The sequence below is a fragment of the Rhinoderma darwinii genome, chromosome 1 (assembly GCF_050947455.1).
Source record: "Rhinoderma darwinii isolate aRhiDar2 chromosome 1, aRhiDar2.hap1, whole genome shotgun sequence".
Taxonomy (NCBI): domain Eukaryota; kingdom Metazoa; phylum Chordata; class Amphibia; order Anura; family Rhinodermatidae; genus Rhinoderma; species Rhinoderma darwinii.
Window position 1 is genome coordinate 279100146 of NC_134687.1, and position 27972 is coordinate 279128117.

At 44.4% G+C, this 27972-nt stretch overlaps 2 protein-coding genes across 7 annotated transcripts in view; one reads left to right on the forward strand and one right to left on the reverse strand.

The window, feature by feature from the left end:
- Positions 1–2243: 2243 nt before the first annotated feature.
- Positions 2244–20945, reverse strand: OAZ1 (ornithine decarboxylase antizyme 1). Its single transcript, XM_075864394.1, is given in 6 exon segments — positions 2244–2685; positions 4334–4419; positions 14663–14835; positions 16705–16791; positions 16793–16850; positions 20716–20945. Coding segments are annotated over 6 exon segments (654 nt in total). The 5' UTR covers positions 20835–20945; the 3' UTR covers positions 2244–2554.
- A 140-nt stretch (positions 20946–21085) lies between these two features.
- The window catches only part of JSRP1 (junctional sarcoplasmic reticulum protein 1), a 140255-nt gene continuing 133368 nt past the window's right edge, over positions 21086–27972 (forward strand). For 2 of the 6 annotated variants that reach the window (XM_075864347.1, XM_075864357.1), the window contains exon 1: positions 21089–21267. The gene's annotated coding sequence lies outside the window, so the exon portion shown is untranslated. Of the gene's footprint in view, positions 21268–21399; positions 21470–27972 lie in introns of those variants that run through there. The other 4 variants (XM_075864386.1, XM_075864365.1, XM_075864372.1 and 1 more) reach the window with 4 other exon arrangements.

Genomic DNA, 27972 nt, shown 5'->3' on the forward strand with positions numbered 1-27972 from the left:
ATTTTAGGTGGGCTGTTCCTAGAGTTTAGTCTAAAGAAAAAGAACCCTTCTTTGCTGCTGGAGCATGATGAGGGACATGGGCATGCTCTATTGATTTCAGGTACAGAGTATTCTAACATTGCTTCCATCAGAGCATGTACAGCAAGATGTGCCAGTGTGCACAAGCCCTAAACATGCACCACACTGCCCAACTAGAAATAGGAGGTAGTCACACCTTACATCAGCCTGGGGTATAAATAGGAAAGTTTCTACTCTAAGTAGGTAGTGGACACCGTAGGTATTCTTTCAGGTGAGATTAAAGGGAACCTATCACCAGCATTTCACCTATTAAACCGACTATACCTGGTGGTAGTGGGTGAAAAATCATTTCTATATAACCTATAATTATCTTCTTAGTCGGCTCTGTAGCTTTAGTATTTAGCTTTTTAGTGTTCCCACACCGTATGCTAATGAGCAGAAAAGAGTCAAATCTTCGTTTGGAAAGAGTCAGATCTTCATTCCTCAAGTCTTTCCAAGTTTGCTTTGCCTCCTTACTTTTGATTGACAGCTCCTCGCCTTCCCCCAGCACACACAATCCTGTGCTTGTGCATTGATGTCCTCTTCTGGTGTGTGCACTCAAAGGGACACCGCATAATTACAATAAAAGGCGCAAAACGTTTGCAGACCGTTATTTACAGTCGGAAGAGGAGTTTAATGAACTTTTTATAGCAGCGGCCAGTGAGGGAGAAGTGAAGTTCAATAGGTGAAATGCTGGTGACAGGTTCCCTTTAAAGAGGCTCTGTCACCAGATTTTGCAGCCCCTATCTGCTATTGCAGCAGATCGGCGCTGCAATGTAGATTACAGTAACGTTTTTATTTTTAAAAATTTATGTCCATTTTTGTATTTATGCAAATGAGGCTTGCAAAAGTACAACTGGGCGTGTTAAAAAGTAAAAGTCCAAGTGGGCATGTATTATGTGCGTACATCGGGGCGTGTTTACTTCTTTTACTAGCTGGGCGTTCTGAGAACTATCATCCACTTCTCCTCAGAACGCCCAGCTTCTGGCAGTGCAGACACACAGCGTGTTCGAGAGATCACGCTGTGTCGTCACTCACAGGTCCTGCATCGTGTCAGACGAGCGAGGACACATCGGCACCAGAGGCTACAGATGATTCTGCAGCAGCATCGGCGTTTGCAGGTAAGTCGATGTAGCTACTTACCTGCAAACGCTGATGCTGCTGCAGAATCAACTGTAGCCTCTGGTGCCGATGTGGCCGACACGATGCAGGACCTGTGAGTGACGTCACAGATCTGCACTGCCAGAAGCTGGGCGTTCTGAAGAGAAGTGGATGATACTTCTCATCAGAACACCCAGCTAGTGAAAGTAGTAAACACGCCCCGATGTACGCACATAATACACGCCCACTTGGACTTTTACTTTTAAACACACCCACTTGGACTTTTGCAAGCCTCATTTTCATAAATACAAAAATGGTCATAACTTGGCCAAAAATGCTTGTTTTTTAAAAATAAAAACATTACTGTAATCTACATTGCAGCGCCGATCTGCTGCAATAGCAGATAGGGGCTGCAAAATCTGGTGACAGAGCCTCTTTAAGTTGTCATGCAAGTGCTGGTAGTAGCATGGTCCATGACTCCTGGAAGGTACTCTATCTGACCAAAAGTATGTGGATACCTGTTCACACCTATAGGAGCTGGTTGGATATCCCATTTCACAACCGTGGTTATTAACAGGGTCAGACTAGCCCACACAGCAAAGTTATTTCCTAACTCAAGGATGCCGAACGCCAAGTTTCAAATGCGAACGGCTGCACAGAAGAAGCCAACCATGGGAGGTTTTACAGGAAGGTATTACATGGAAAGCCTTCTGGGGCAGGTCAGGTCAGTTATGTTTTCTTCCTTTTTGGGAGTTCAACATGTGACATTGTGAAAGTAAGGGGAAGGAGTAGATTTGATGGATTACTTGAGTAAATTAAGTGATATGTGCAGGAAGGGTAGTTCTAGATTTGATATTAGATTAAGAGATGATGTATCTTCGATTAGAACATGCATGAGCTATGTTATACAGTTTATGCAGATTTTATATTTTAACACGTTCAAATGTGGACATCCACCCAACACCGCAGCTACAGGAAAGTGTGCAGTAGACAAAAAAGACCCAACACTAAAAGAACTGCACTTCATTTCTTGCCTAGATATGGGGATAAACTGAAAATGAAAGGTTTCCTCTTAAACAAAAAAAAACAAATATAAAGGTTTTATTTGGAATTAAAGCAAGAACTTTTATATCACAAAAACACACATTAAAACTCCAATGACATAGCAGTAATCTGGAGTGCGCATTTATTCAACATCAAACATGCATGCAAAAAATTCAGAAAACATGATCTGGCCTAAAAAAACGTCAATATCTCCCTCCCCACACATACATTACCTGCTTCACCCTGGACCAGTAACTACACCAAGAAAAAAACATTGACAATATTTCACAAGTCCTCTTAACAGACTAAAGGAAAAAAATAGCTCTAAAAAGTTGCCGAACATTGCAGGTTACTAATCTTCATCAGAAGAATCTCTTTCAAACGTGTAAGCCATGAAGCAAGCATCTGGTCTCTTAGGAACAAGGGGATGTCCAGGTCTCACAATCTCAAAGCCCAAGAAGCTGAAGGTCCGGAGGAGTGCAGCTGAAATAAAAAGCAAAGCCATGATTACACGCCAAGCCCAATGACCGTCGTGCAAAACACCTCGTGGAAACAGATTTCTGTTCAGTGGTGTCAGGCCAGCAATATCCTCGCAGGCCTGATATCCAACGGACAGCACTTTTTTTTTTTTACCGCAACTAGGCTATCATGCAGAGTAGTTCTCAAATCAGAGCTATTGGGGGAAAAAAAAAAAAGTTGAGCAGAGAAAGTATAAAGAACAGAAACCACTTATTTAAATCCACTCCTAATTTTGGCTTCAAAAACGACAAAAAAGAAATATAAAAAAGGAACAAAAACCTGAACTTTGCTCGCCTCCTAATAATTAAGAAAAATAAAACACAAGTCCCTGTTCCTGGAATCATTACCATTGGACAAACGTTGCATCCGTTCTATTGACTGATACATACACACATACGGGAGACTACAAGTCACTGCAGTGTGGTGTGAGGGTCCAGCAACTGGGGAAGGGCACCTGCGTACAGACATGACCTGGTGCACAGTGGCAGAAGCTGCAGTATGTAGAGAGGCAGGAACTCGGACAAGGGTACATGAGGGATATATTGGCAAAGTGTTGCTATAGAGAGAGGGGGATATATGGGCAAACATATGCCCCAATAAATAGGTCTATACAGTGGAATACACATTGCAGCCTTGTGAAGGAGGTATACATCCAGAGCAATCCCTCAATTGAAGCTGTAAAACAGGATGTGAGTAGGGCCTATAATAGAGTGTATGCTACTTAACTGTATTAGGCCTGATTATCTAACATCTGCCATGGATAGAAGGCAATCAAACTAGCTTTAGGCTAAAGAGACTGTCACAATGTGTGGACCCATCCTAAAAGCCTCTTTTCCTGTGATCACAGCCTAAAGAAGCTGCCAGATTGGTTTCAGATGAGTAATTAACCCAGGGATTTATTCTCAGTGACGTATTTGCAGTCAGGATGGATTTTGTGGACAATTTGAGGTCTACCTCACATGAATTTGATGCAAATAGGTTTATGAAGTTCAACATATTTTCGGTTTCAACCTACATAAATAGGGGATACCTTACAAATTGTAATCTACCCATTTAAAGACTGGCTGGTTTATAGAAGACTTTACAGGACACCCACTAGAGAAGGCAAAGACTTACCATTCTGGCCAATCTTTAGGCCTTATTCACACGAACGTGATAAACGTCTGTGTGTCGGCCATTGAAACAACGGCCGTCACATGGACATATAAAAGCAATGTGGTCGTTCACACGGTTCGTTGAAACAACGGCCGTGTGAAGGGTCCGTGAGAAAATAGACATGTCCCATTTCTTTCACGCTTCCCTCCATAGACTAATCTATGGGGGATGCGTGAAATCGCATCCCGCAGCGCAGAGTACGGATGCACCTCGGACATGAAAAGCTTGTTTTTCACGTCCGAGATGCACAGCGCTCGTGTGAATACGGTCTTAGTCTGAGGCAAGCCACATACATTCCGTACTAGTTGTGTTAACATAATCACAGTTCCATTAGAGCACTACTATGCAAGGATCTTTAAAGAGACCCATCACCTGTTTTATAGTGCCAGTCTGAATGGTTTCTATCAAACAGTAAGGGGTAAAATGTGGTCGTACCGATTGTTATTCAGATATTTACCTCTATCATCCCTGTTCTTGTGGAAACAGATAAAGACATGATCGACTTGGAGTTGCTCCTCTGCAAATTCTAACAGAACAGCAAAGCTAGAAGAATGAAAAAAAAAGAAAGAAGAACAGTCAGTGTCAGCATATTGCCAGAGGTGATATGGGAAAGCAGCAAAAAAGCAAGCAGGAATCCTGCCCACTTACACATTTCTGGGCATCACACTACAGTAAGCAGTTTTACATAACCAGAGATCACCATTGCATGCTCACCATACTGCGAAGATTGATATAGTGGATACGTTTAGATGAATTTTATACATTCATTACATATTCGAATGGGTTGTCTACAGGCATATGGAAAGAGGTTGTCTTATCAGAGGGTGTCCACCGGTCTATTAGCCAGAGGGGAAAGACTCACGCCTGTTATAGGTGACTTGCTATTACATTTCACAGAGGCATTTTAAGTATACGGTCAGCCTCCAGTCTGGAATAACCCTTTGATTAACCCCTTGGCGCACCAGGACACACCGGTACGTCCTAGTGCAGGGTGCGCGCTCCATATGCTTGCTGGTGTCAGCTGTGTTTTACATCCGACACCCAGGACTAACCGCCAGGAGAAGCGACCACGCCTGTGGCAGTGCTTAACAGATGCCTGTAAAAATTACGATATACTGCTATATATAAGTATTGCAGTATATTGTACCAGCGATCTAACGATCGGTGGTTCAAGTCCCCAAGGGGGACTAAAAAAAAATGTGTAAAAAGAAGTGATAAAATTTAGTAGTGCAAAAAATAAAAAAAAATAAAAAAAAGTACAAAAAACCCTTATCCCAATTTTCCACTAAAGTAATGTAAAAAATAGAAAAAACGTTAACAAAATTGGTATCGCTGCATCAGTAAAAGTCTGAACTATTACAATATAGCGTTATTTAACCAGCACGGTGAACAGCGTAAAAAAGAAAAAAATTGTAAACTGCCAAAATCGCAGTTTTTTGGTCACTTTGGATCCCCCAAAAAAATGTAAGAAATAGTGATCATAAAGTCATATGTACCAACAAATGGTGGCAATAAAAACTATAGCTCGTCCCTCAAAAATTAAGCCCTCACACTGCTCAATGTACGGAAAAATAAAAAAGTTATGGCTTTAACAAAAAGTTTTGTTTTTTTTAAAGTATCAAAAGATCCATATCAATTTGATATCACCATAATCGTATTGAGCCACAGAATAAAGTTAAGTTGTTTTTACCACACAGTGAAAGACCTAAAAGCGGAACCCAAAAAATAATGGAGGAATCGCAGTTTTCTCCAATTTCAGCCCGCAAATATTTTTTTTCCAGCTTCCGAGTACATTATATGGTACTTTGAAACTACAACCCCTCCCGCAAAATATAAGCCCTCACACCTCTATTGACGGAAAAATAAAGACGTTACAGCTCCTGGAAGGCCGGAAGTGAAAAACGAAAATCAAAAAATGGCTGTTTCCTTACGGGGTTAAAAGTACACTAGACTCACACACAGTCAGCTTGCCCTCTCTGCTGCGCATTCCATAAAATCTAAGCAAACCCAATTCAATTCCACAATTTAAACTTACGCTGCCATGTGACTTTATAATGTGGGCTTTTGGCCTGCAGGAGCTTGAACAGATAACGCACATTAAAGCCACGGGCTTAACTTGTACAAACTGGGTGGCCAAAGACCACATGGAAAAACCACAGCAATTGGCCATGTTGCACACTACCAGGCACCCTAAGGCCGGATTTACACGAGCGTGAGTTTTGTGCGCGCAAGAGGCACTTAAAAGCTCCGCGTGTCAGCAGCGTATGATGCGTAGTTGCGTGATTTTCGCGCAGCCACCATCATTAGGACACTGTTTGTAGCACGTGGTGCTTTTCTGTTTTCATTCATCCTTTTTACTGCTGTTGCGCGAATCACGCGCGTCACATGTAAGTGCTTCCGTGTGCTGCACGTGATTTTCACGCACCCATTGACTTCAATGGGTGCGTGATGCGTGAACAACGCACAAATATAGGACATGCCGTGAGTTTTACGCAGCTGACACACGCTGCGTGAAACTCACGGACAGTCTGCACGGCCCCATAGACTAACAGATCCATGCGAGGCGCGTGAAAATCTTGCGCGTTGCATGGACGTATTACATGTTCGTCTAAATAAGCCCTAATGGGAATTACTCCCCTTTAAAATAAAGTGCTTAAATTTAACCCCTTGGCAACATGTGACGTAACTGTACTTCAGGGCCGCACGGGCCGAGTCCGCCCCATACTCAGACGGCCGTGTGTTACAGCAGACACTTCGCTGAAATGGCCAGAATCAGCAATAACTCAGATCCCGGTAGTTTAACCACAGATGCAGTGGTCAAAAGCACTGTTAGAAGAGTAAACCGTAAAACAGACTGAACTATAAAGAACAAAAAAAAAAAAAAAACACAAAAGTTTAAAGCCTTTGCCCATTTTCCCCCTAAAGTAAAGTGTTTGTGAAAGTAATAAATCATAAAATATTGGTTTTGACGTAACTGTATAGGACACGTAAGCCAAAGTTACCATGTCGTTTATCCAACACTAAATACTGTAAAATGAAACCCCAAAAAATGGAGACATCTCAGATTTTTCAACATGTCACCCCATGAAGATTTTTTTGGGCAGTTTTCAGTACATTATATGGTATATTAAAGGGGCTATCCGGTGAGGAAAAATTACTAATGATTTTATTACAAGCACTTGCCAATTCACTCCTGGCTTCAATTTGCCGACAAGGGGACAAAACATGTAGCACTGAAAGCCTGGAGGTTCTTATCCAAGCCTAGAGCGCAGTGTTCTAGCAGAAGCTTGCACCTGGATCATGAGGGGCTTTCCTTCCATAGTGCAGTGGAATGAGGAGGATGCAGGGATTTGCAGTCTAAGCACACACTGAAAGATTAATTCGGCCTCCAACCAGGAAAGCAGCCGCGCAGCCGTCCAATTGGGGATCAGTGAGTAATGAAAACTTGGACTTTTACACAGTGATTATACGTTGTCCTTGTTAAATGTGTTTTTTAATTATTATTTTTTTCATGCTGCCGGATAACCCCCTTTAAAATGGTGCCATTAAAAACACTTCAACTTGTCCCGCAAGAGACACAGGGTCATAAGGCTAGACTAAAATAAGTTCTGGCTTTTGAAAGGCAGAGAAGGAATTAAAATGGAAACTAAAAACAGCTGTGGCGCCAGCGTGTTAACTGTTTAACCCTCTCCCCTCACTGATCTGTAGATTTACATCAAGTAAGGGTCTTTCAATATGGCGCCTGCTCAGAAGCCAAGCGGGCCTCGTAGCCGCTGGGTCTCTGTCGTGTTGCACAGCAGGGACCCAGCAGCAATGCATGCAGTCAGAAAATGTTTCTGATCGTAAGCATTTAACCCCGTCAGATGCTGGTGTCAGATGTGACCTCTGGCATACGAGGAGTTTGTACCGCCACATTTGCATTGGGGCCGGTCACCGGCTCCCGCGCAGAGAGATTGCGGGAGCCGGTGTATTCCTATCACAGCTGGGAGCCTTGTAAACACGGCCAGCCCTGCTATCAGAACATTGCTATTGAGCTCTACCTGTGGCAGGCCTCAATAGCAATACACGGATATTGCAGTCTATGTCATAAGCGATCTAATGATTGCAGGTTCAAGCCCCCTAGGGGTGGTAAATAAGTTTAAAGCAGATTACAAAAAAATAAAATGCACACATACAGAAAAATGCAGACTATAAAAATATTTCTCCAATACGGTGAATGTTGTAGCGGGGAAAAAGCTCAAAATGGCCAAATCGCCGTTTTTTTTACCACTTGAACAGCCGAAAAAAAGTGAACGAAATGCCAGAGATGTCCCAAAATGGTATAAAAAAACCCTGCCGTTTCGCCACACTTTTGCGTCCTAAATTTACGCAGTTTACCGTATGGTATAAACACCACAATAACTTTATTCAGTGGGTTGTTGCGATTGCAGCGATACCAAATTTATATTGATTTTGTATGTTTTACTACTTTTACACAGTGAAAATATTTTTTTCAAAGTTTTTGTTTGTGTCTCCATATTTGAAGAGCCATAACTTAATTTTTTTGCCGATGCGGTTGTATTAGGGTTTTTTTTTTGCGGGACAACTTGTCGTTTTTATTGGTACCATTTTGGGGTAGATGCGACTTTGATGAATTTTTTTTTTTTTAAGGCTGGATTCAAAGAAAACAGCATTCTTTGCATGGTTTTTTACGACGTTCACCGTGTGGGTTAAATTATGTAATACGTTTATAGTTGGGGTCATTACAGACGCGGCGGTGCAAAATATGTAACTTTTTCACTTTATTTTGTTTTTTAATAAAGCAGTTTGTAAGGGGTGAAAGTGGGTTTTTCTAAGGCCTCATGCACACGAACATATTTTTTTCCTCCCGTAAATACGGGTCCTTGGTCACCCGTATTCACGAGCATGTTTTTGCTGCAAAATTGCACTGCACTAATAGGCAGCCCCTTCTCTCTATCAATGCAGGATAGAGAGAAGGGACAGCCCTTTCCGCAGTAAAAGTAAAATAAATTCATACTTACACGGCCGATGTCTTGGTGACTCGTCCCTCTCTTGACATCCAGCCCGACCTCCCTGGATGACGCGGCAGTCCATGGGCCGCTGCAGCCTATGATTGGCTGCAGCGGTCACATGGGCTGAAGTGTCATCCTGGGAGGCCGGAGTGAAGGCAGAAGCAGGGAGTTCTGGGTAAGTATAAACTTCTATTTTTTTTTACACGTTGATCTATAATATTGTGATCGGTAGTTTCTGTCCAGGCTGCTGAAAGAGTTACTGCCGATCGTTTAACTCTTTCAGCACCCTGGACTGTGACTATTTACTGACGTCGCCTAGCAACGCTCCCGTAATTACGGGTGCAAACACGTAGTCACCAGTAATTACGGGAGCCCCATAGAATTCTATGGGCCTGCCCGTGCCGTAATTACGGCCTGAAATAGGACATGTTCTATATTTTTCAACGGCACAGGCACATTCCCGTAAGCATACGGGGAGGTACCCGTGGCCAATAAAAGTCTATGGGCCCGTAATTACAGCCCGTGAATACAGGCGTTTTTACGTTCGTGTGCATGGGGCCTTACTTAGGATTTTTATTTATTGATCATCAACTTTATTAAACTTTTATTTAGACCCACTAGGGGACTTAAAGAGGCTCTGTCACCAGATTTTGCAGCCCCTATCTGCTAATGCAGCAGATAGGCGCTGCAATGTAGATTACAGTAACGTTTTTATTTTTAAAAAACGAGCATTTTTGGCCAAGTTATGACCATTTTCGTATTTATGCAAATGAGGCTTGCAAAAGTACAACTGGGCGTGTAGAAAAGTAAAAGTACAACTGGGCGTGTATTATGTGCGTACATCGGGGTGTGTTTACTACTATTACTAGCTGGGCGTTGTGTATAGAAGTGTCATCCACTTCTCTTCACAACGCCCAGCTTCTGGCAGTGCAGCACTGTGACGTCACTCACAGGTCCTGCATCGTGTCGGCACCAGAGGCTACACTTGATTCTGCAGCAGCATCAGCATTTGCAGGTAAGTAGCTACATCGACTTACCTGCAAACGCCGATGCTGCTGCAGAATCATCTGTAGCCTCTGGTGCCGACACGATGCAGGACCTGTGAGTGACGTCACAGATCTGCACTGCCAGAAGCTGGGCGTTGTGAAGAGAAGTGGATGATACTTCTATACACAACGCCCAGCTAGTAAAAGTAGTAAACACGCCCCGATGTACGCACATAATACACGCCCAGTTGTACTTTTACTTTTCAACACGCCCAGTTGTACTTTTGCAAGCCTCATTTGCATAAATACGAAAATGGTCATAACTTGGCCAAAAATGCTCGTTTTTTAAAAATAAAAACGTTATTGTAATCTACATTGCAGCGCCTATCTGCTGCAATAGCAGATAGGGGTTGCAAAATCTGGTGACAGAGCCTCTTTAACTATGCGATCAATTGATCACTTTAATAATACACTGCAATACTTCTGTATTGCAGTGTATTATGCCTGTCCGTGATGCATGACCTAGCAGGCATTTACTACAGGCAAACCTGGGGGCCTTTATTAGGCCCCCGGCTGCCATAAAAGACAGACACTCAGTGATCTTATTACCGGGTGTCAGTGGGATGAGAGGGAGCTCCCTCCCTCTCTCCAAAACAACTCAGATGCGGCGCTCGCTATTGAGCGTCACATCTGAGGGGTTAAACGGTTTCAATACTAATCTCGTTCTCACCCGTTCGAGCAGGGATGCCCCCAGCTACCTCTGGTTGCTGAGCAGTGAGATTTAACAGCTCCCTGCTCTGTTTATTTATTCAGATGCAGCGACGTAAAAAGGCTATTGCATTGGAATAAAGGCCATTAGTGGCCGCCGTAAAAACACTATGGGGTGGTCACTAACGGGTCAAACCTATACTTTTTAAAAAAAAAAAAAAAAGTAAAAAACAAAAACTAAATCAATTTGGTATCCCCGTTATCATACTGACCCGCAGAATAAAGGTAATGTATCATTTTCACTTTACATTGAAAAGCGTAAAAAAGAAACGCATAATAAAATAGCAGAACTGCAGTTTTATTTTCCAGTGCCATCCCATTCTGAATTTTTCTCCAGCTTCCCAGTATATCGCACATATTAAATAGTACCATCACAAAATACAACTTGTACTGTAAAAATTAAGTCCTCATATGGCTGTGTCAACAGGGGAAAAAAAAAAAAGTTATGACTAAAGGCAAGGAGGCAAAAAGAACCATAAAAACGAAAATTAGTCTGGTCCTGAAAGGGTTAAAGGCTATATACATCTTTGAACTGAATTTTTTTTTTTTTTTTTTTTAATGAATATTGCCCAATTTTGAATTCAGGAAGCAAGTGAACAAATAGTCTTCATTAAAAAAATGTCCTACCATTTGGCTGCTGTAGAGTCTATGGAGTCATTCAGACGAGCGTGTATCTAGTAAGTGTGATGGCCGTTAAAACAATGGCCGTCACACGGACTCATGTACTTCGACCGTTGTTTCAATGGAGCGTGTGAAGAGTCCTTAAAAAAAAAATAGGACATGTCCTACTTTACTGCATATCACACATCCCTCAATAGACTAATCTATGGGGGATCCGTGACAGCGTGCCCAGCATGGGTGCACCTCGGACGTGAAAAACTGCAGTTTTTCATGTCTGAGGTTAGCTACACTCATCTGAATGTAGCTTAAAGAGGCTCTGTCACCAGATTTTGCAACCCCTATCTGCTATTGCAGCAGATCGGCGCTGCAATGTAGATTACAGTAACGTTTTTATTTTTAAAAAACGAGCATTTTTGGCCAAGTTATGACCATTTTCGTATTTATGCAAATGAGGCTTGCAAAAGTACAACTGGGCGTGTTGAAAAGTAAAAGTACAACTGGGCGTGTATTATGTGCGTACATCGGGGCGTGTTTACTACTTTTACTAGCTGGGCGTTGTGTATAGAAGTATCATCCACCTCTCTTCACAACGCCCAGCTTCTGGCAGTGCAGACACAGCCGTGTTCTCCAGAGATCACGCTGTGTCGTCACTCACAGGTCCTGCATCGTGTCAGACGAGCGAGGACACATCGGCACCAGAGGCTACAGATGATTCTGCAGCAGCATCGGCGTTTGCAGGTAAGTCGATGTAGCTACTTACCTGCAAATGCTGATGCTGCTGCAGAATCAACTGTAGCCTCTGGTGCCGACACGATGCAGGACCTGTGAGTGACGTCACAGATCTGCACTGCCAGAAGCTGGGCGTTGTGAAGAGAAGTGGATGATACTTCTCATCAGAACGCCCAGCTAGTAAAAGTAGTAAACACGCCCCGATGTACGCACATAATACACGCCCAGTTGTACTTTTGCAAGCCTCATTTGCATAAATACAAAAATGGCCATAACTTGGCCAAAAATGCTCGTTTTTTAAAAATAAAAACGTTACTGTAATCTACATTGCAGCGCCGATCTGCTGCAATAGCAGATAGGGGTTGCAAAATCTGGTGACAGAGCCTCTTTAAAGAGGCTCTGTCACCACATAAGTGTCCTATCTCCTACCTAATCTGATTGGTGCTGTAATGTAGAGAAGTTTTTTATTTTGAAAAACAATCAGTTTTGAGCAAGTTAAGAACAATTTTAGATTTATGCTAATTAGTTCTTAATGACCAACTGGGTGTTTACATTTTTACCAAGTGGGCGTTGTAAAGAGAGAAGTGTATGACGCTGACCAATCAGCGTCATGCAGTTCTCTCCATTCCAACCCGTTCAACTGCATAGCATGATCTCACGAGATCACGCTGTGATGGGACTTCCTCCCACATGTCCCTCACCGAAGCCATGGAAAAGTCAGACATCGCCTCCAGCCGTTCCAGGACTTTTATCCGAATCCGCAGCGTCTGGAGGCAATGTCTTGTAAGTCTTCCATGGCTCTGATGAAGAACCTGTGGGAAGATGTTCCGTCCCAGCGTGATCACGAGATGGGCATGAATGGAGAAGTATATGACGCTGATTGGTCAGCGTCATACACTTTTCTTTACAACGCCCAGTTAGTAAAATGTTAAAACCGCCCAGTTGGTCATTAAAAAAAAAAGCATAAACGTAAAATTGTTCATAACTTGCTCAAAAATTATAGTTTTAAAAATAAAAAACACTGTTCTCTCCATTACAGCGCCGGTCAGATTATGTAGGAGGTAGGGCACTTATAATCTGGTGACAGAGCCTCTAATTCCTGTAGAGAGCGGGCCTCCTGCAAATCATACTTCCTCTTTTCTGTGTTAGAGATAGCAGAAGAGGGGGGGTTGTACACAACAGATCAGTGTGTGGAGAGGGGGAAAGCTTCCAAGTGTTCAGGGAGTGCAGATCACATAAGCTGTTCGTATCAGTGTAGATTGGGAGGAGAGTATACAGGCTATCAATATGCTTTCTTTGTACAACCTCCCCATGGTGCTCTAACAGAGAAGACCGTTGTCTGGACCAGTGACACTGCTGGCACCGGGCATATGCCCTGGCTATTTGGCCCGATGCTTTGGATCCCCAGGCGACTGCCACTTTCAATTGTATCAGCATCCACAGGTTGCCGATTCAATTTAATACTATGGCAGAGCATGGAACGATTTGTTCCCTGCTTTGCCATCCACTAACTACATGCAACATTAGACCTGCAGCCTGTACGCTGCTGGGACAGACATCACGCCAACTAACGCAATGGTACCATCTTGGCATCTCATATGCTGCGGGCCTAACCTGGCTGAAGAAGCCAGAAGAGCAGCTACGTCCATTGTGGGAACGAGGCTTGGTAAGTATAAGCTTTATTTGTTGAGGGGGGGGGGGCACCATCTACAAATCTTTACTACTGGTGTTCAGCTCAGACCTTCACCTGATGACAGACCCCTATAAGTGGACTTTTGCTGAAAGTAGTTGAGTATCCCTGGTTTACAGAGTACTAGGATATTAGCAAGGAGTTAATGTTCCGTCAAATTTTTACTGTAACTATTTACATTTTATGCACCAGTTCCAATTAAATTTATGCTCTCCGCCATTTACATCCCTTTTGTCTTCAATACATTGTAAGTATATTGCATTGACATGCATGATGAGGACAATTTCATAAACTAAAACAGGAAAGGTCACTATAATCTCAGTAGAGCAGCTTTAAGCCCCCTGTACAAGCTGCAGATTTTGTGCTTGCTGCAGAAATAACCCCATTCATTTGAATAGAACAAATTTTTAGTTGCAGAAATGTTTGCAAAGTCTGCAGTGGGCCAAAGGCTGGGTTCCGACTTTGCGTAAAGGCTGCAGAATTCCCACAACGGAATTCTGCAGCATTTACAGTAGCAGCAAAGTAATATATTCAGAAAAAAAACCAGAAAAGTTGCGGGAAAGTTTTCTTTCAATTCCACAGCATGTCAATTTCTACTGCGGGTTCTATGCCGAGGTGCTGCGTGTTTGGCCCCTCAGACTTGAATGGGGAGCAAAAATTCGGCAACAGATTAAGTTTGTACAGCGGAAATCAGCAGGTGCACATATTCTTTGCTATAATCAATGTGTGACACTGAATTTGCAGGTAAATCTGTACTATTTGGTGCGGATTCCTCTCAGATTTACCAGTTTGTTTTTTTGAGTTTCCGCTGCAGAAAACCTGTAGCATATCCTGTGTGGGGGAACATACCCTTAGACTTTGGACCTGCAAATTCAAGCGATCAGTACTGAGCATGTAAGATTGAAACCTGGTATTTACATTTTTTAATGTATGCTAAAAGACTAAACATTTAATGGCAAAGCCTTTTTTCTAAGACTTACCTGTCTTTGCTCCCATCAGGCAGCGTGCCGGTCGGGATTTCTACATATAGGTTATTATTGTTTAACACGGCTCTCCAGTCAACTTGCTTCCCATCTGTTAGCCTGGATTGGACATTTAGAACTCTAGTCCGGTTCTTGGACGCAAGATCTTCTGTAATAATCAGCCTATTATCCTAAATGAAGCAAAATGCCAAACAAAGAAAATTACATAGAAGACAGTGTAGGTATGCATGGTGTTCATTACTTGCTCGTATTTTACCATGCTATAGGTCCTTGAACTGACCATACAAATCATTTTTTATAGCGAAGGGAAAAAAAAAATGCAATTCAGGTATTTTTACCCAGTGGGATAATGTAATATTGTAATAATTCAGACTTAAGGACGCAGCGATCCCAATTAGGTTTATTTTTAAATTTCTTTGGAGGAAAAACGTTTTTTGCACATTACTAGAAATGGGTAAATATTTGTACCCCAAGGGAACTGGAACCAGTGATCTATTGCAGTATATAGTGATTTTTACTGGCTACTATTAACCCCTTAGTGGCCAGCCTATTTTAGGCCTTTAATGACCAAGGAATTTACATTTTTCCATTGTCACATTCAAAGAGCTATAACTTACTTTTCCGTTGACATAGCTGTATAATAAGGCCTCTGTGGGGCAAGTGATATTTCTTAATGGCGCCATTTTGGGGTACATATAGTTTATTAACTTAACTTTTTTTTTACAAAAAAACCCAGCAATTTTGCCATTATTTTTTGCTTCTGAAATTTACTGTGTGGTATAAATAACACAATAACTTTATTCAGTGAGTGGTTAAGATTGCGACGATACCAAATTTATATAGTTCTTATATTTTACTACTTTTACACAAAAGCTTTCCAATATTTGTTCGTATCGCCATATTTTAAGAAACTAACTTATTTTTTCCGCTGATGCAGCTGTAATGAGGGCTTTTTTGTGTGACGACTTGTAGTTTTTATCGGTACAGTTTTGGAGTATATACGAGTTTTTGATCACTCGAGTGCTTTTGAAGGCAGGATGAACAGAAAAAGCAATTCTGGCATTGTTTTTTATTTTACAGCGTTCACCCTGTAGGTTTTATAGTTGGGTCGTTACGTATGCTGTGATACCAAATGTGTAACTTTTCATAATAAAGCGTTTTGTAAGGGAAAAAAAAAAAAGCTTTATTTTTTTTGCTAACTTTTTTAGTCCTACTAGGGGACTTAACTATGCGATCATTTGATAATTTTTATAATACACTGAAATACTTCTGTATTGCAGTGTATTATTACCAGTCAGTCTGAAACAGACAGGCATCTGTTGGGCCACGCCTCGGGCATTCACTAAAGGCTGACCTGGGGGCCTTTGTTAGACACCCGTCTGCCATAAAAGCGATCGGCACCCCGCAGTTGCTTTGGGGGTGTGCCGATGTGGTGAGAGTGAACCCCCTCCCTCAGACCACTGAGATACGGCGGTCGCTATTGACCTGCCATATCTGAGGGGTTAAACGGGCTGGATCGATTTCAGCTACCTCTGGTAGCCAAGAGCAGGGAGCAAACCTGGGGACCGTCATTAGAACCGAAGGCTGCCACGACAATCGTCACTGCGTGCGGATTGGTCAATGGGATGTCGGAGGGCGGGGTGCCCCCTGAAATTACTTGGATGCCGCGTTCAATAGTGACCACGGCATCTAAGTAGTTAAGTCACCAGCATCAGATCCTGACCATTAGTGCGAGGTGTCAGCTGGCTGTAATACAAAGATGACACCCACAGTGCATGTAGTGGGCTCAGCCAGTGAGCACACCCACCCCCACAGCATGACGTAGTGTTGTCATGGTGCAACAAGGGGTTAATATTCAGGACAGACTGCTATTACAATAGAAAAGCAGCCTGCTAATATCAGATTTATTACTGGATACATACACCCATTACCCCACTTTCCTGTGCTGTGAATGACAGACTGACAACTAATCACCTGATCAGAATGAACACAGTGGAGAACATTACAATTCACAAGGTCTCAATATTCTTAATACTTACAGAATAAAATAAATTAGCTGAAAGATTGTGATCCCTTTGACTATTCCCTCGCCCACCTGGGATCTTCAGGGGTGGGTGAGGGACATCAGGAACACCACCGAGGCCCGGGACCCAGGTTACTACAGCAATTGAAAGGAACTCTGGAACTAAAAGAAAAAACAAGTCGTTAGAATAGTTGTTACAATCCAATAAAATTGCTAAAAGCATTGATGTTCAGTAAAAAAATATAAAATAAAAATAAAAAAATAAAGGTGCTATTCCACTATGAACACTATTTTTAGGTGATCAATGGGTGATCGCTGTGGACCCCACACCACTAGACCCCCACCGATCACTAGATCCCGTTCCTCACTGCACGACCGTTGAACTCAGTCTTAGTCAGCCCCAAAAACATTGAATTAAGCAATAGTGAACTTCAGCACCCGCTGCTCCATTCAAAATCATCTGCAGGGGGTGTTCAAACTGAATTTTTTGGAACGTTTTATTGATGTGGAAGCCCTGCCAAAAGACAGTCGAAAATGCCTCACATTCATTTCAGTGGGAGGCGGAGGCGCTTTTTTTCCCCGCGAGCAGAAAAACGCTCATGGGAAAAATCATGCCCTTTCTTTGGGTGTTTCCGTCTCTGACCTCCCATTGACATCAATGGGAGCCAGAGAAAGCGTTTTTTTGCCTGCAGTGCTCAATGGACGTGGCTGCAAAACGTGGCAAAGAGTGCAGGTAGTTAAAAATCTGCCTCAAGGAGGCAGGATCTTTCCACCTGCAAAAAGCTCCTAAATGGTTCCACTTTGCAATAATACCACTCACAGTTCATAGTTGAATATGCAGAAGGGATACAATTTCAGACTGACTTGTTACAACGGTTTCATCCTATGACAGGACCACGCTGGATTTCAGTGATCTCTTTAGAACGACCCCTTCTTTCACAAATGTCTAGCTGCTGGATTTTATACACCTGTGGCACTGGGACTGAATGAGATACCTGAATTCAATGATTAAGAGGTGTGTCCCAATACTTTTGTCCATATAGTGTATTTCAATGTAGTGTTTAGATTTCCTGTAGAAAACGGGTTAGCTGCCAATTCCAGGGAGTCCTGCTTCTAAGGCGGGATTCACACGAACGGGTCGCGCCCGAGCCCGAGTGCCGGCCGGTAAAATCAGCCATTCTGCCCGGCCGGTTTTCATAAAGTTTTGCATCCGTGCCGGGCCGGGCAGATCTGGACAGTGACATCAGCGGCAACTCCTGAAGGGGAATCCCCATGTGTTCGGGGATTCCGCTTCAGGCGCTTCCCCTGATGTCACTGCCCAGATATGGACAGAGACATCAAGCGCTCTGTCCAGGAGCGGAATGCCCGAAAACACGGGGATTCCGCTCCTTCAAGGAGCTAAAGTGCGGCTAGCACATAGCAGAGCGGGGAGATACCTCCCCGCTCTGCTATAGTGGCGTCGCTACAGTAGTAGCAGCAGCAGCAGCTGCTGGTACTAGCGGCGCCATCGAAGGTGTCGCCGGGCCAGGAAAACAAGCAGGGGAAGGGAGCCAGCGCAGCGCTCCCTTCCACCTGCTGTACACCCCGGCCCTGCCAGTGTACAGCGATGCCATTCGTCAGAATGGCATCAACTCCTCCTCCTCACATGCACTCTGCGCTGTGAGGAGGACGAGATAGAGCGCAAGCGCCGGAAAACCCGGCCATCACTCGGGACACATTCCGGTGATGGCCGTGTATTACCCGGCCCCATAGACTTCTATGGGAGCCGGGCGGCCGGGTACCCGGCCGAAGATAGAGCATGTCCTATTTTTTTACGGCCGGTTTTCCCGGCCATCAAAAAATCGGTCGTGTGAATAGCCCCATTAGGGGTCTATTATTCCTAATGCAGCCGGGTGCCGGCCGATTTATGAACGGCCGGCACCCGGCCGGGAAACCCTGCCGTGTGAATGAGGCCTTAGGCTATGTTCACACAGTTTTTTTGCAGGCGGAATTTCTGCCTCAAAATCCCGTTTGGAAGTTTGAGGCAGATTTTCCTCTCCCTGCACGCCGATTTCCACTGCGTTTTTCGCCCGCGGCCATTGAGCACCGAGAGCATAAAACGCCGTAAAATACGCTTTCTCTGGCTCCCATTGATGTCAATGGGAAGTCAGAGGCGTAAATGCCCGAAGTTAGGGCATGTCCCTTTTTCTTGCGAGGCGGTTTTACTGCTCGCGGGAAAATGACGCCTCCGCCTCCCATTGAAATCAATGGGAGGCATTTTTGGGCTGTTTGAGTTTTGCGGCGCGGTCTCCACGTCAAAAAACTCTGTGAACATAGCCTTAAAATCTCTACACAATCTGCTTATTCCTTGGTGGACCCAGTACTCTTAGCTGTATGGCGAGCCAATAACTAAGCCCCCATTTGTTCCACTGTGCCCGTTATCGACGCTCCCGTTTGAGTCACTTTAGAAGTCGGGTTGCCATAGAATCAGCATGTAGTTTGCCAATTGACTAACCAGAAATTCCCGACCACAAAATAGGGAGTATTCACGAAATGCTTTTGGACACGGTTAGGGAATAGCCATTTAAGTAATTCCATATAGATGTAGGTGATCAGCCTAAATATAAACCGGTTACTTCAAAGGGAACACAATTACTTCTAACACAACTTGTTATACAGCCAAGAGGACGGAGATGTAAAAAGCCTTCTGCTGAGGAACAAGTCTATACCTGCTGCTTGTGAATTGGCATCGCCAGTACATACAATGGAAGTGACAGCCTGAGCACAAATTCCCATCCAGCAGCGGGTTCTAAACGATTACGTTCTCCATCATAGGAAAACCTAGCTCCTCCCTATGCACCATCTCACCCTGCAGCGCACGTCATCTCACCAGATGTAGCAAGCAGATGCCCAAAGGGGACTCGCAAGCCCTGAAAACAGCAGCCATTTGCAGAATGCTTTATGCATAGGCAGAGAATGCCACCTCCATTTTGTAGATCAGGTGAACTACGCCATGAGGTGCAGCAGGCTATACCATGACAGCTACTAGTTAATGGTTTACAGATTGAGCAGATTACATCCAAGGGGGGGGGGGGGGGATTACACAGGTCTTTATTCTGGTACACTCTGCCACTACTAGACCAGCAGTTACAGGCCGTGGCCACAAGAAGGATTTACTATAAAAGTGCACAATCATTGCAGGCCTCAAAGCCTTCATTCTAAAGCATTTAAAGGGGCAGCAGTGCAAAATAGCCAGGTGAATGGACTACAGCTTATAACGCAAGAAAATATAAACTATTATTTTTAGCTCCTTCCACCATCAATCTATTTAGACAAGGATACAGTCTTCTCCGCATCCAGCCACCATCTTCCAACAGATAAGCCATTGTATTTCTAGGAATGTTCCAGAAGCAACTCATGCTAATTAAGAGTTAATAAACAGCTGGCATCCACCATGGCAAGCTGTATAGCCCATACATTGCCCCATTCACACGTAACACGGTAATACAGCTCACTAGGACGTTCACATCACAAGATAAAGGGAAACGTACATACAAGTCACACAATAATAATGACTAATGGATGATGCAGAGCCACACGGCCTGTGTATTTCATGGTTTACCTGCAGTCCTATGTAAAACGCTCACAAAGGGTTGTACAAAGGGACACTCAAATCGGTTGCAGCTCAATTTAAAGGGCCAGGCACTCAAATCTACAGTAAACGCGGTAACGTGAACATTGAATGTCGTCGTGTGGTGTAAAGTGTCACCACAACCCCTTTAATAGGAGGGGACAGCTACAACGCCACCTCTTGTTTACCACAGGCCCTGACGATACAGCGCATAGTAATAAATGTAGAAGTAGGGCATTGTTATTTTAAAGAAGACCGGCCATGGATTACGTCTAGTTATGACAGCCTCCACGTCTATGACATTGACAGCACGCATGAGGACGTCCGCCTTTGCGCTCATAAGATAACACTACCGTTTAGGTACCGGCAACAAACACGTTCTAGAAACACGGCGGGGACACAGATGAAGCCGCTTACCTTTCACTACTATTACTGGGAATACTCAGAAGAGGCATGGTGATGCTTCTTTTATTTCCTTCTTTTTCTCTGGCAAAGCAATGGCTATTGAGTATCCGCTGAAGGGAGGATTTCACCATCCGGCCTCTCTGGTCTGAGAACCAGAAAATCCCCGGCCTTCTGCCTCTTCAGTCGGAGTCAAAATGGCGAATCGCCGCCTTGAATAACACTTTTTAGTATTCGACTGTAGCACCGCCCACAGCCTGTCAGCAGCTCTAGCCAATGCCTACGCTCGCCCGCTATGCTGCCTCGAGTCGCGCGCTTCCGCTTATTGGCGGACGATTGCACTGGGAAGAGCTGCAGGGGATATGAGTCATGTGACTTCATTCCGCGCGCCCCCTCTTCCGCCTTGGCAACAGCGCGCACACGGAAAAATAGGATAATGACGTCAAAGAGAAGCGCGAGACCGCGCAACAAAGACGGAATTACAACTACTGTATTAACACCGGAAGTCGGAGAAAGCTAGAGGTGATTAATTGGCAGAAACACCTGCTGGCAGGTCCAGCTCAAAAAGTAAGTTTGTGGACACATGGTAATAGGAAAGCACCCATATTACGGGGGCAAGAAGAGCTCCCACATGGATTTTGTATCCGTGTGGGACCACAATGACGTAATTGTTGCTATGGTAGCATAGTCACGTGGTAAGATGACGTTTGCGGAAAAGAAAAGTATACTTGCGGTGAAGGTCGTATCTACATGTAGCTGTGCTAAGTAGGTATGATGACGTAAAAGTCACATGCTATAGGGTGGTCACGTGACTATTTTCCGCACTTTTCTTACTGCTCAGTACATGGCCTACGATAGGGGTTTAGTGTACTGTACAATGTGCTGTGTATGGGGGATCCTGGACTGGAGGGTATAACGTGATTTCCAGGGTTATATATGTGCTGTGTGGGGATGGTCTGCTGAAGGGGTTACTGTGATGTAAAACAAACACACAGAGTACGTATAATAAACATGTCATGTAGTGCACACAGCTTTTCCCGCTATGGTCCTCTATGGCAGTTTAGCTGGGACTGATCGCATTTCCACAGGAACAGCTGGGACTGGAGAAACCTCAAATATTTACTAATCATGGAGTTAAAAAATGGAGGGGGCTCACTCTGTTCCACAATAAGGCCTAATTCACACGACAGGTTTTCCCGGCACCCCTAATGGGGCTATTCACACGACCGATTTTTTGACGGCCGGGAAAAGCGGCCGTCAAAAAATAGGACATGCCCTATCTTCGGCCGGGTGCCCGGCTCCCATAGAAGTCTATGGGGCCGGGTAATACACGGCCATCACCGGGGGATTCCGCTCCTGGACAGAGCGCTTGATGTCTCTGTCCATATCTGGGAAGTGACATCAGGGGAAACTCCTGAAGCGGAATCCCCGAACACATGGGGATTCCCCTTCAGGAGTTGCCGCTGATGTCACTGTCCGGATCTGCCCGGCACGGATGCAAAACTTAATGCAAACCGGCTGGGCAAAATGGCCGATTTCACCGGCCGACACTCGGGCTCGGGAACGACCCGGTTGTGTGAATCCCGCCTAAGGGTATGTTCACACGCAGTAGCAAAATACGTCTGAAGTTACGGAGCTGTTTTTCGCGGCGTCCATTACAGACGTAATTGGAGCTGTTTTTCAATGGAGTCAATGAAAAACGCCTCAAAAAACCTCCCAAGAAGGGACATGCCCATCTTTGACGCGTCTTTTGACAGCGACGCGTAAAATTACACCTTGTCTCAACAGAACATCGTAAAAGCAATGGGCAGATGTTTATTGGCGTAATGGAGACGTTTTTTCAGGCCCGAATTACGTCAAAACAGTGCGTGTGAACATACCATTATGTGTTCGCCAGGGTTTTCTTCATCATCCAGATGTCCACCGGTCCTTTTAATGGACCCCAGGGCTGTCTTGTCTTAGTGCCTGATAGGAAATACATTTTTGCAAGTGAAGCCAGTCTGTCAATCACCTGAATGCCCCAAAACTAGCTTTACAAGTCTCCAGCAAGCATCTGCTGTGGCCCGTTTATAATTCAGATTATCGGGGTCCTGGCAGTTGAACCCACAGCGATCAGAAAGTGATGGAATATCGCCCCCACCTGCCACACAGGTAACTGCAGTATGGCCATATTCACTTGCCCTATTCAGCTCCCTGCACAGCGGGTGGCCGCAAGTGTAAGGGTATGTGCACACGATAACTGCAATTACGTCTGAAATTACGGAGCTGTTTTCAGGAGAAAACAGCTCCTGAATTTCAGACGTAATTGCATGTACTCGCGTCTTGCGCGGCGTCTTTTACGGCCGGAATTTGGAGCTGTTCTTCATTGGAGTCAATGAAAAACGGCTCCAATTACGTCCCAAGAAGTGTCCCTCACTTCTTTTGACAAGGCTGTAATTTTACGCGCCGTCTTTTGACAGCGACGCGTAAAATGACAGGTCGTCGGCACAGTACATCGTAAAGCCCATTGAAAGTAATGGGCAGATGTTTGCCGACGTATTGGAGCCGTTTTTTCAGACATAAAACGCCTCCATTACGTCTGAAAATAGGTAGTGTGAACCCAGCCTTAGGCTGCATACCGACAAATCTCATCCACACGCTTTGGAAACAAACCGCTAAGAAAACGTTTGTAAATTGACCTGCAATTGTCAATCGTTGCAGGTTTTCCCCATTTAATTCAATGGGAGGTAAAAGCTGCAACAAATAGCAAATGTTTAGATTTTTTTGCGGAGAAAACGATGTGATTCTGCCTTTAAAAAAGCAAATCTGAAAAAAAACTTTTTTTGTTTCAATTTAACAAAAAAGTCTATACTTACTGGCGTAGTCCTAACGATGGCTCCTTAGTCCCCTTGCTGTTCTCCATTCAGCCCGGCCTCCAGAGATGACTTTTCAGTCCATGTGACTGCTGCAACCAATCACAGGCTGCAACGTCATCGCAAGAGGCCAGGCTGCACGGAGACCAGAGGGACGCGTCACTACGGCAAGGCCCGGGGGTAAGTATTAGCTTTTTCTTTTTTTTTCAACTCCGTTTTCCGCAGTGTTAATTCTGGCTGAAAATCTGCACCAAGATTTGGTGCGTTTCTTTTTGTCTGGAATTCCCTGCAAGTTCTAGATCAGATACGCAGCGTATCCGACCTGTGGGATCATACCCTTACTGTGCAGGGGAAACTTTGACAGGGACACTATTCTACAGCCCCTTCATTCTCCGGATCAGTGGCGATCCCAGAGGTCAAAGCCCCAGTAAACATAAAGTGATGGTGTATCTTCTAGATATGTCATCACTTTGAGCTGGGAATACCCCTTTAATACAGATAAAACAAGTCCTTACATATAGAATTAGGAAGATCTGCTGATGGCCTGTGAATTTCTTTCTATAAGGGGGACAGAAGCTTCTTTGCCATCCTATACAGTAAAACGAATTAAAGCCACCCTCACCTGGGGTCCAAATGGGCAGCACAACCTGCCATAGGTAGATAGAATGACTACTTGTCGTACTGCAGAGAGGTGCTAATAGACAGTAATTCCGGAATACAGCACCCACTACGTAGCTCTACTTGCCCCCAATGTAATCTGCTAATTCACAGGTGTTTTTTTTTTACCAGTGAAACACCCACACTGATTGGTACTGCCTGTGGCATTGTAAATTGAATGTGGTTTCAAAGTTACGATGGCACAGAAAATCTCATTGTGAATTCGAAATATTGTCGGGTTACTATGACTGAATTGCCGGCTGCTGCATCCTGTAGACACCCCTGGCAAATGTTCTGAAGATGGCTATGTGAAGAGATCCTACTAGGAACGACTCCATTCTAGTTTTTATTGATGGCAGAGGTAACTTGTCATGTACCTACAGTGCGCCAAATGTCAGGGCCCTACACGTGTGCATAGGGCAGTTGTTCGATGAGTGCCCGCACTTGTATCCATCGGTTTTGGGCATCTTATAGATGCCCTAACAACAAGGACTCTGTCTAGAGAAACAACAAAAATGGAAACTTTCCTTCTTACCTCATAAAGAGCAGAGACCAGGAAGCTGTTGATGCCAAGGTTTGATCAAGGATCATGGTATGTGAAATGTAACTTTGTGTTTCGCCTGGATTTATGGGTCCATCCTCTGAGCTCCTCCTGCGTGGGTCACATTGGTCAGCGACGTTAAATCTTTGATCTTTTGCCAGAACCTTCCAGGAGGGAATGCAGTTTGTGACAGTACGGCCACGCATGTCAGGTCTTGACGTCTTAACACAGATTGATTTGATTACATCTGAGATAGAAACGTCTTTCTTCTACCAGGGATAGTCACATTGTGTAGCCAGAGGGCCAAAGCAAACAGATACTCTTGTTAGACATATAAAGGGAGCTCAGGACACTGTACTATTCAAACGATTTCTCACAAGTTCACATAAGATCACACCCAGATCTGCTGTGGTGTCTATCTGACGGCAAGTACTACCTCTTCTGATGTGTTTCCTTGGATGAATATACATAGAAGACATTTAAAGTGCACCTTTATTTGTGATCTGCAACCTGCTTTGTTATTGGGTGTGGAGAGACGCTTCTACATGCTGGGCGGTATAATTGTAACGGTACACTGCCTGGAGAGTGTCGTGTACGGGTCCTGTAGACCTGTGTACAATACTCTCTGGGCGCCATACAGTTGCCATGGCAATTGTACAGCCCAGCGCTCAGAAATGTTGCTCCACGCGAAAAAAAAAGTGCAGGGACGTTTTTGGAGCCGTTTATAATTGAAAACCGCTCCAAAAACGGCCGTGAAAAACGCGAGTGACTTAAAAAAACAGCTCCGTATTTTCAGACGTTTTTGGTTAAGTGTGTGAACATACCCTTACAGAAACAGCGTAGCTCGGCGAGCTACGCTGTTTTCACGAATTTCCGACCATGTAATCAGAAAGTGGCACGGGAGCCAGCGGGAACCAAGAAAGGTAGAACTGTGTTTAGGGGGCCCTGTTCTAGAGATAGGTGTGGGTCCCAGAGGTGGGACCCGCACCTATCTGACATTTATGGCATATCTTGTGGATATGCCATAAATGTCCCTGATGGTCAAACTCCTTGAAAAACTGTTGCATGTGTCGTTTAAAGGAGTTGATCACCGCACTGGCTTTTGTCACCACCGGCGATCAGCTTCTGTCTTAGGCTGGATTCACACGAGCATGTTCGGTCCGTAAAGGACGGAACGTATTTCGGCCGCAAGTCCCGGACCGAACACACTGCAGGGAGCCGCGCTCCTAGCATCATAGTTATGTACGACGCTAGGAGTCCCTGCCTCGCTGCCGGACAACTGTCCCGTACTGGAATCATGTTTTCAGTACGGGACAGTAGTTCCACGGAGAGGCATTTCCTAGTATATTATATGGTACAGTAAATGGTGCCATGAAAAACTGCAACACGTCCTCTCAAAAATTAAGCCTGCATAAGGTTACATAGTTACTACGGTTGAAAAAAGACACATGTCCAAGTTCAACCAAGGGATGGGAAAGGGAAGGTAAAAATTTTTACACATAGGAGCTAATACTATTTTGTTCTAGGAAATGATCTAACCCTTTTTTAAAGCCATCTACTGTCCCTGCTGTGACCAGCTCCTGCGGTAGGCTATTCCATAAATTCACAGTTCTCACAGTAAAGAAGGCTTGTCGCCTCTGCAGGTTGAACCTTTTTTTCTCCAGACGGAGGGAGTGCCCCCTTGTTTTTTGAGGGGGTTTTACATGGAACAGGATTTCACCATATTTTTTGTATGTGCCATTCATATATTTATATAAGTTAATCATGTCCCCCTTAGTAGGGATGGCACAATGCATCGAAACTTCGATACTTTTTCGATACTCTGCATCCCCAAACGGTTCGATACCGTTGTTTCATGTATTTCGATACTAAGCTGTGCGGCCGCACAGCTAAGTATAGTAACACATGAATGTATGAGAGCGGGGCTGCGGCTGTGTAATACATGTGTAATTCAGCTATTGCCCCGCTCCTGAGTCTTGACATGTGCGTGCCGTCAGGATGATGCGATGCGGCCAGCGCTGCACTAATGAGCTGCGGCACTGAAGACAGAACATGGCGGCCGCACTGCAAAACACCCCTGTGTTCTGTCTTCGGTGCCTGCGCCAGCGCTCATTAGTGCAGCGCCGGCCGCATTACATCATACTGACCGCGCGCGCACCTAATGTCAGGAGCGGGGAAATGGCTGTATTACACAGCCGCAGCCCCGCTCTATAACGGCGGGGATCAGAGAAACCTCATCGCCGCCGCTATTCTCCTGAATGCTGCGATCATAGCTGACTGCAGCATTCAGTGGAAACTGAGAAGGCGGGATGCCCCTGGATCGCATCACAGGGAATTCCTGTGACGCGATCGAGGGCCATACCATATATGGGCAGACAGCCTAGGGTCTATTGAAGGACCCCAGAGCTGTCTTACCATATTTCCTGTTGTTAGGGCATACTTAGGTATGTCTTAACAACTGCCTGTGTACTATACATACACAGGCTAATGTACTGGCGTATATCTGATATATGCCAGTATATTAAAGTTTAAAAATAAAGTAAAAACATAAAGTAATATTAACCAGTTAGTGACCGCTCCATAGTGTTTTTATGTCGGTCACTAACGGGCCTTATTCCGATGCAATAGACTTTTTATGTCGCTGCATCGGAATAAGTAAACAGAGCAGGGAGCTGTCAAATCTCCCTGCTCTCAGCTGCCAGAGGTAGCTGAGGGCTGGGGGCATCCCTACTCGAACGTGTGTGATCGATATTAGTATCGATCTCACCCGTTTAACCCTTCAGATGTGGTGCTAAATAGCGTGCACCGCAACTGAGTGGTTTTGGAGAGAGGGAGGGAGCTCCCTCTCATCCCACTGACACCCGGCTATAAGATCGCCGATTGTCTGTGTCTCCGATGGCAGCCGGGGGTCTAATAAAGGCCCCCAGGTCTGCCTGTAATGAATGCCTGCTAGATCATGCCTCTGGCATGACCTAGCTGATGCCTGTCTGTTTTACACGGACAGGCAGTAATACACTGCAATACAAAAGTATTGCAGTGTATTATAATAGCGCGATAGGAGAATCGCATAGTGATGTCCCCTAGTGGGACTAGTTAAAAAGAAAGTTTAATAAAAAGTGAAAAAAAAAATGAAAACCCACTTTTCCCCTTACAAACTGCTTTATTATTAACAAATAAAATAAAGTAAAAAAGTTACACATATTTTGGTATCGCCGCGTCCGT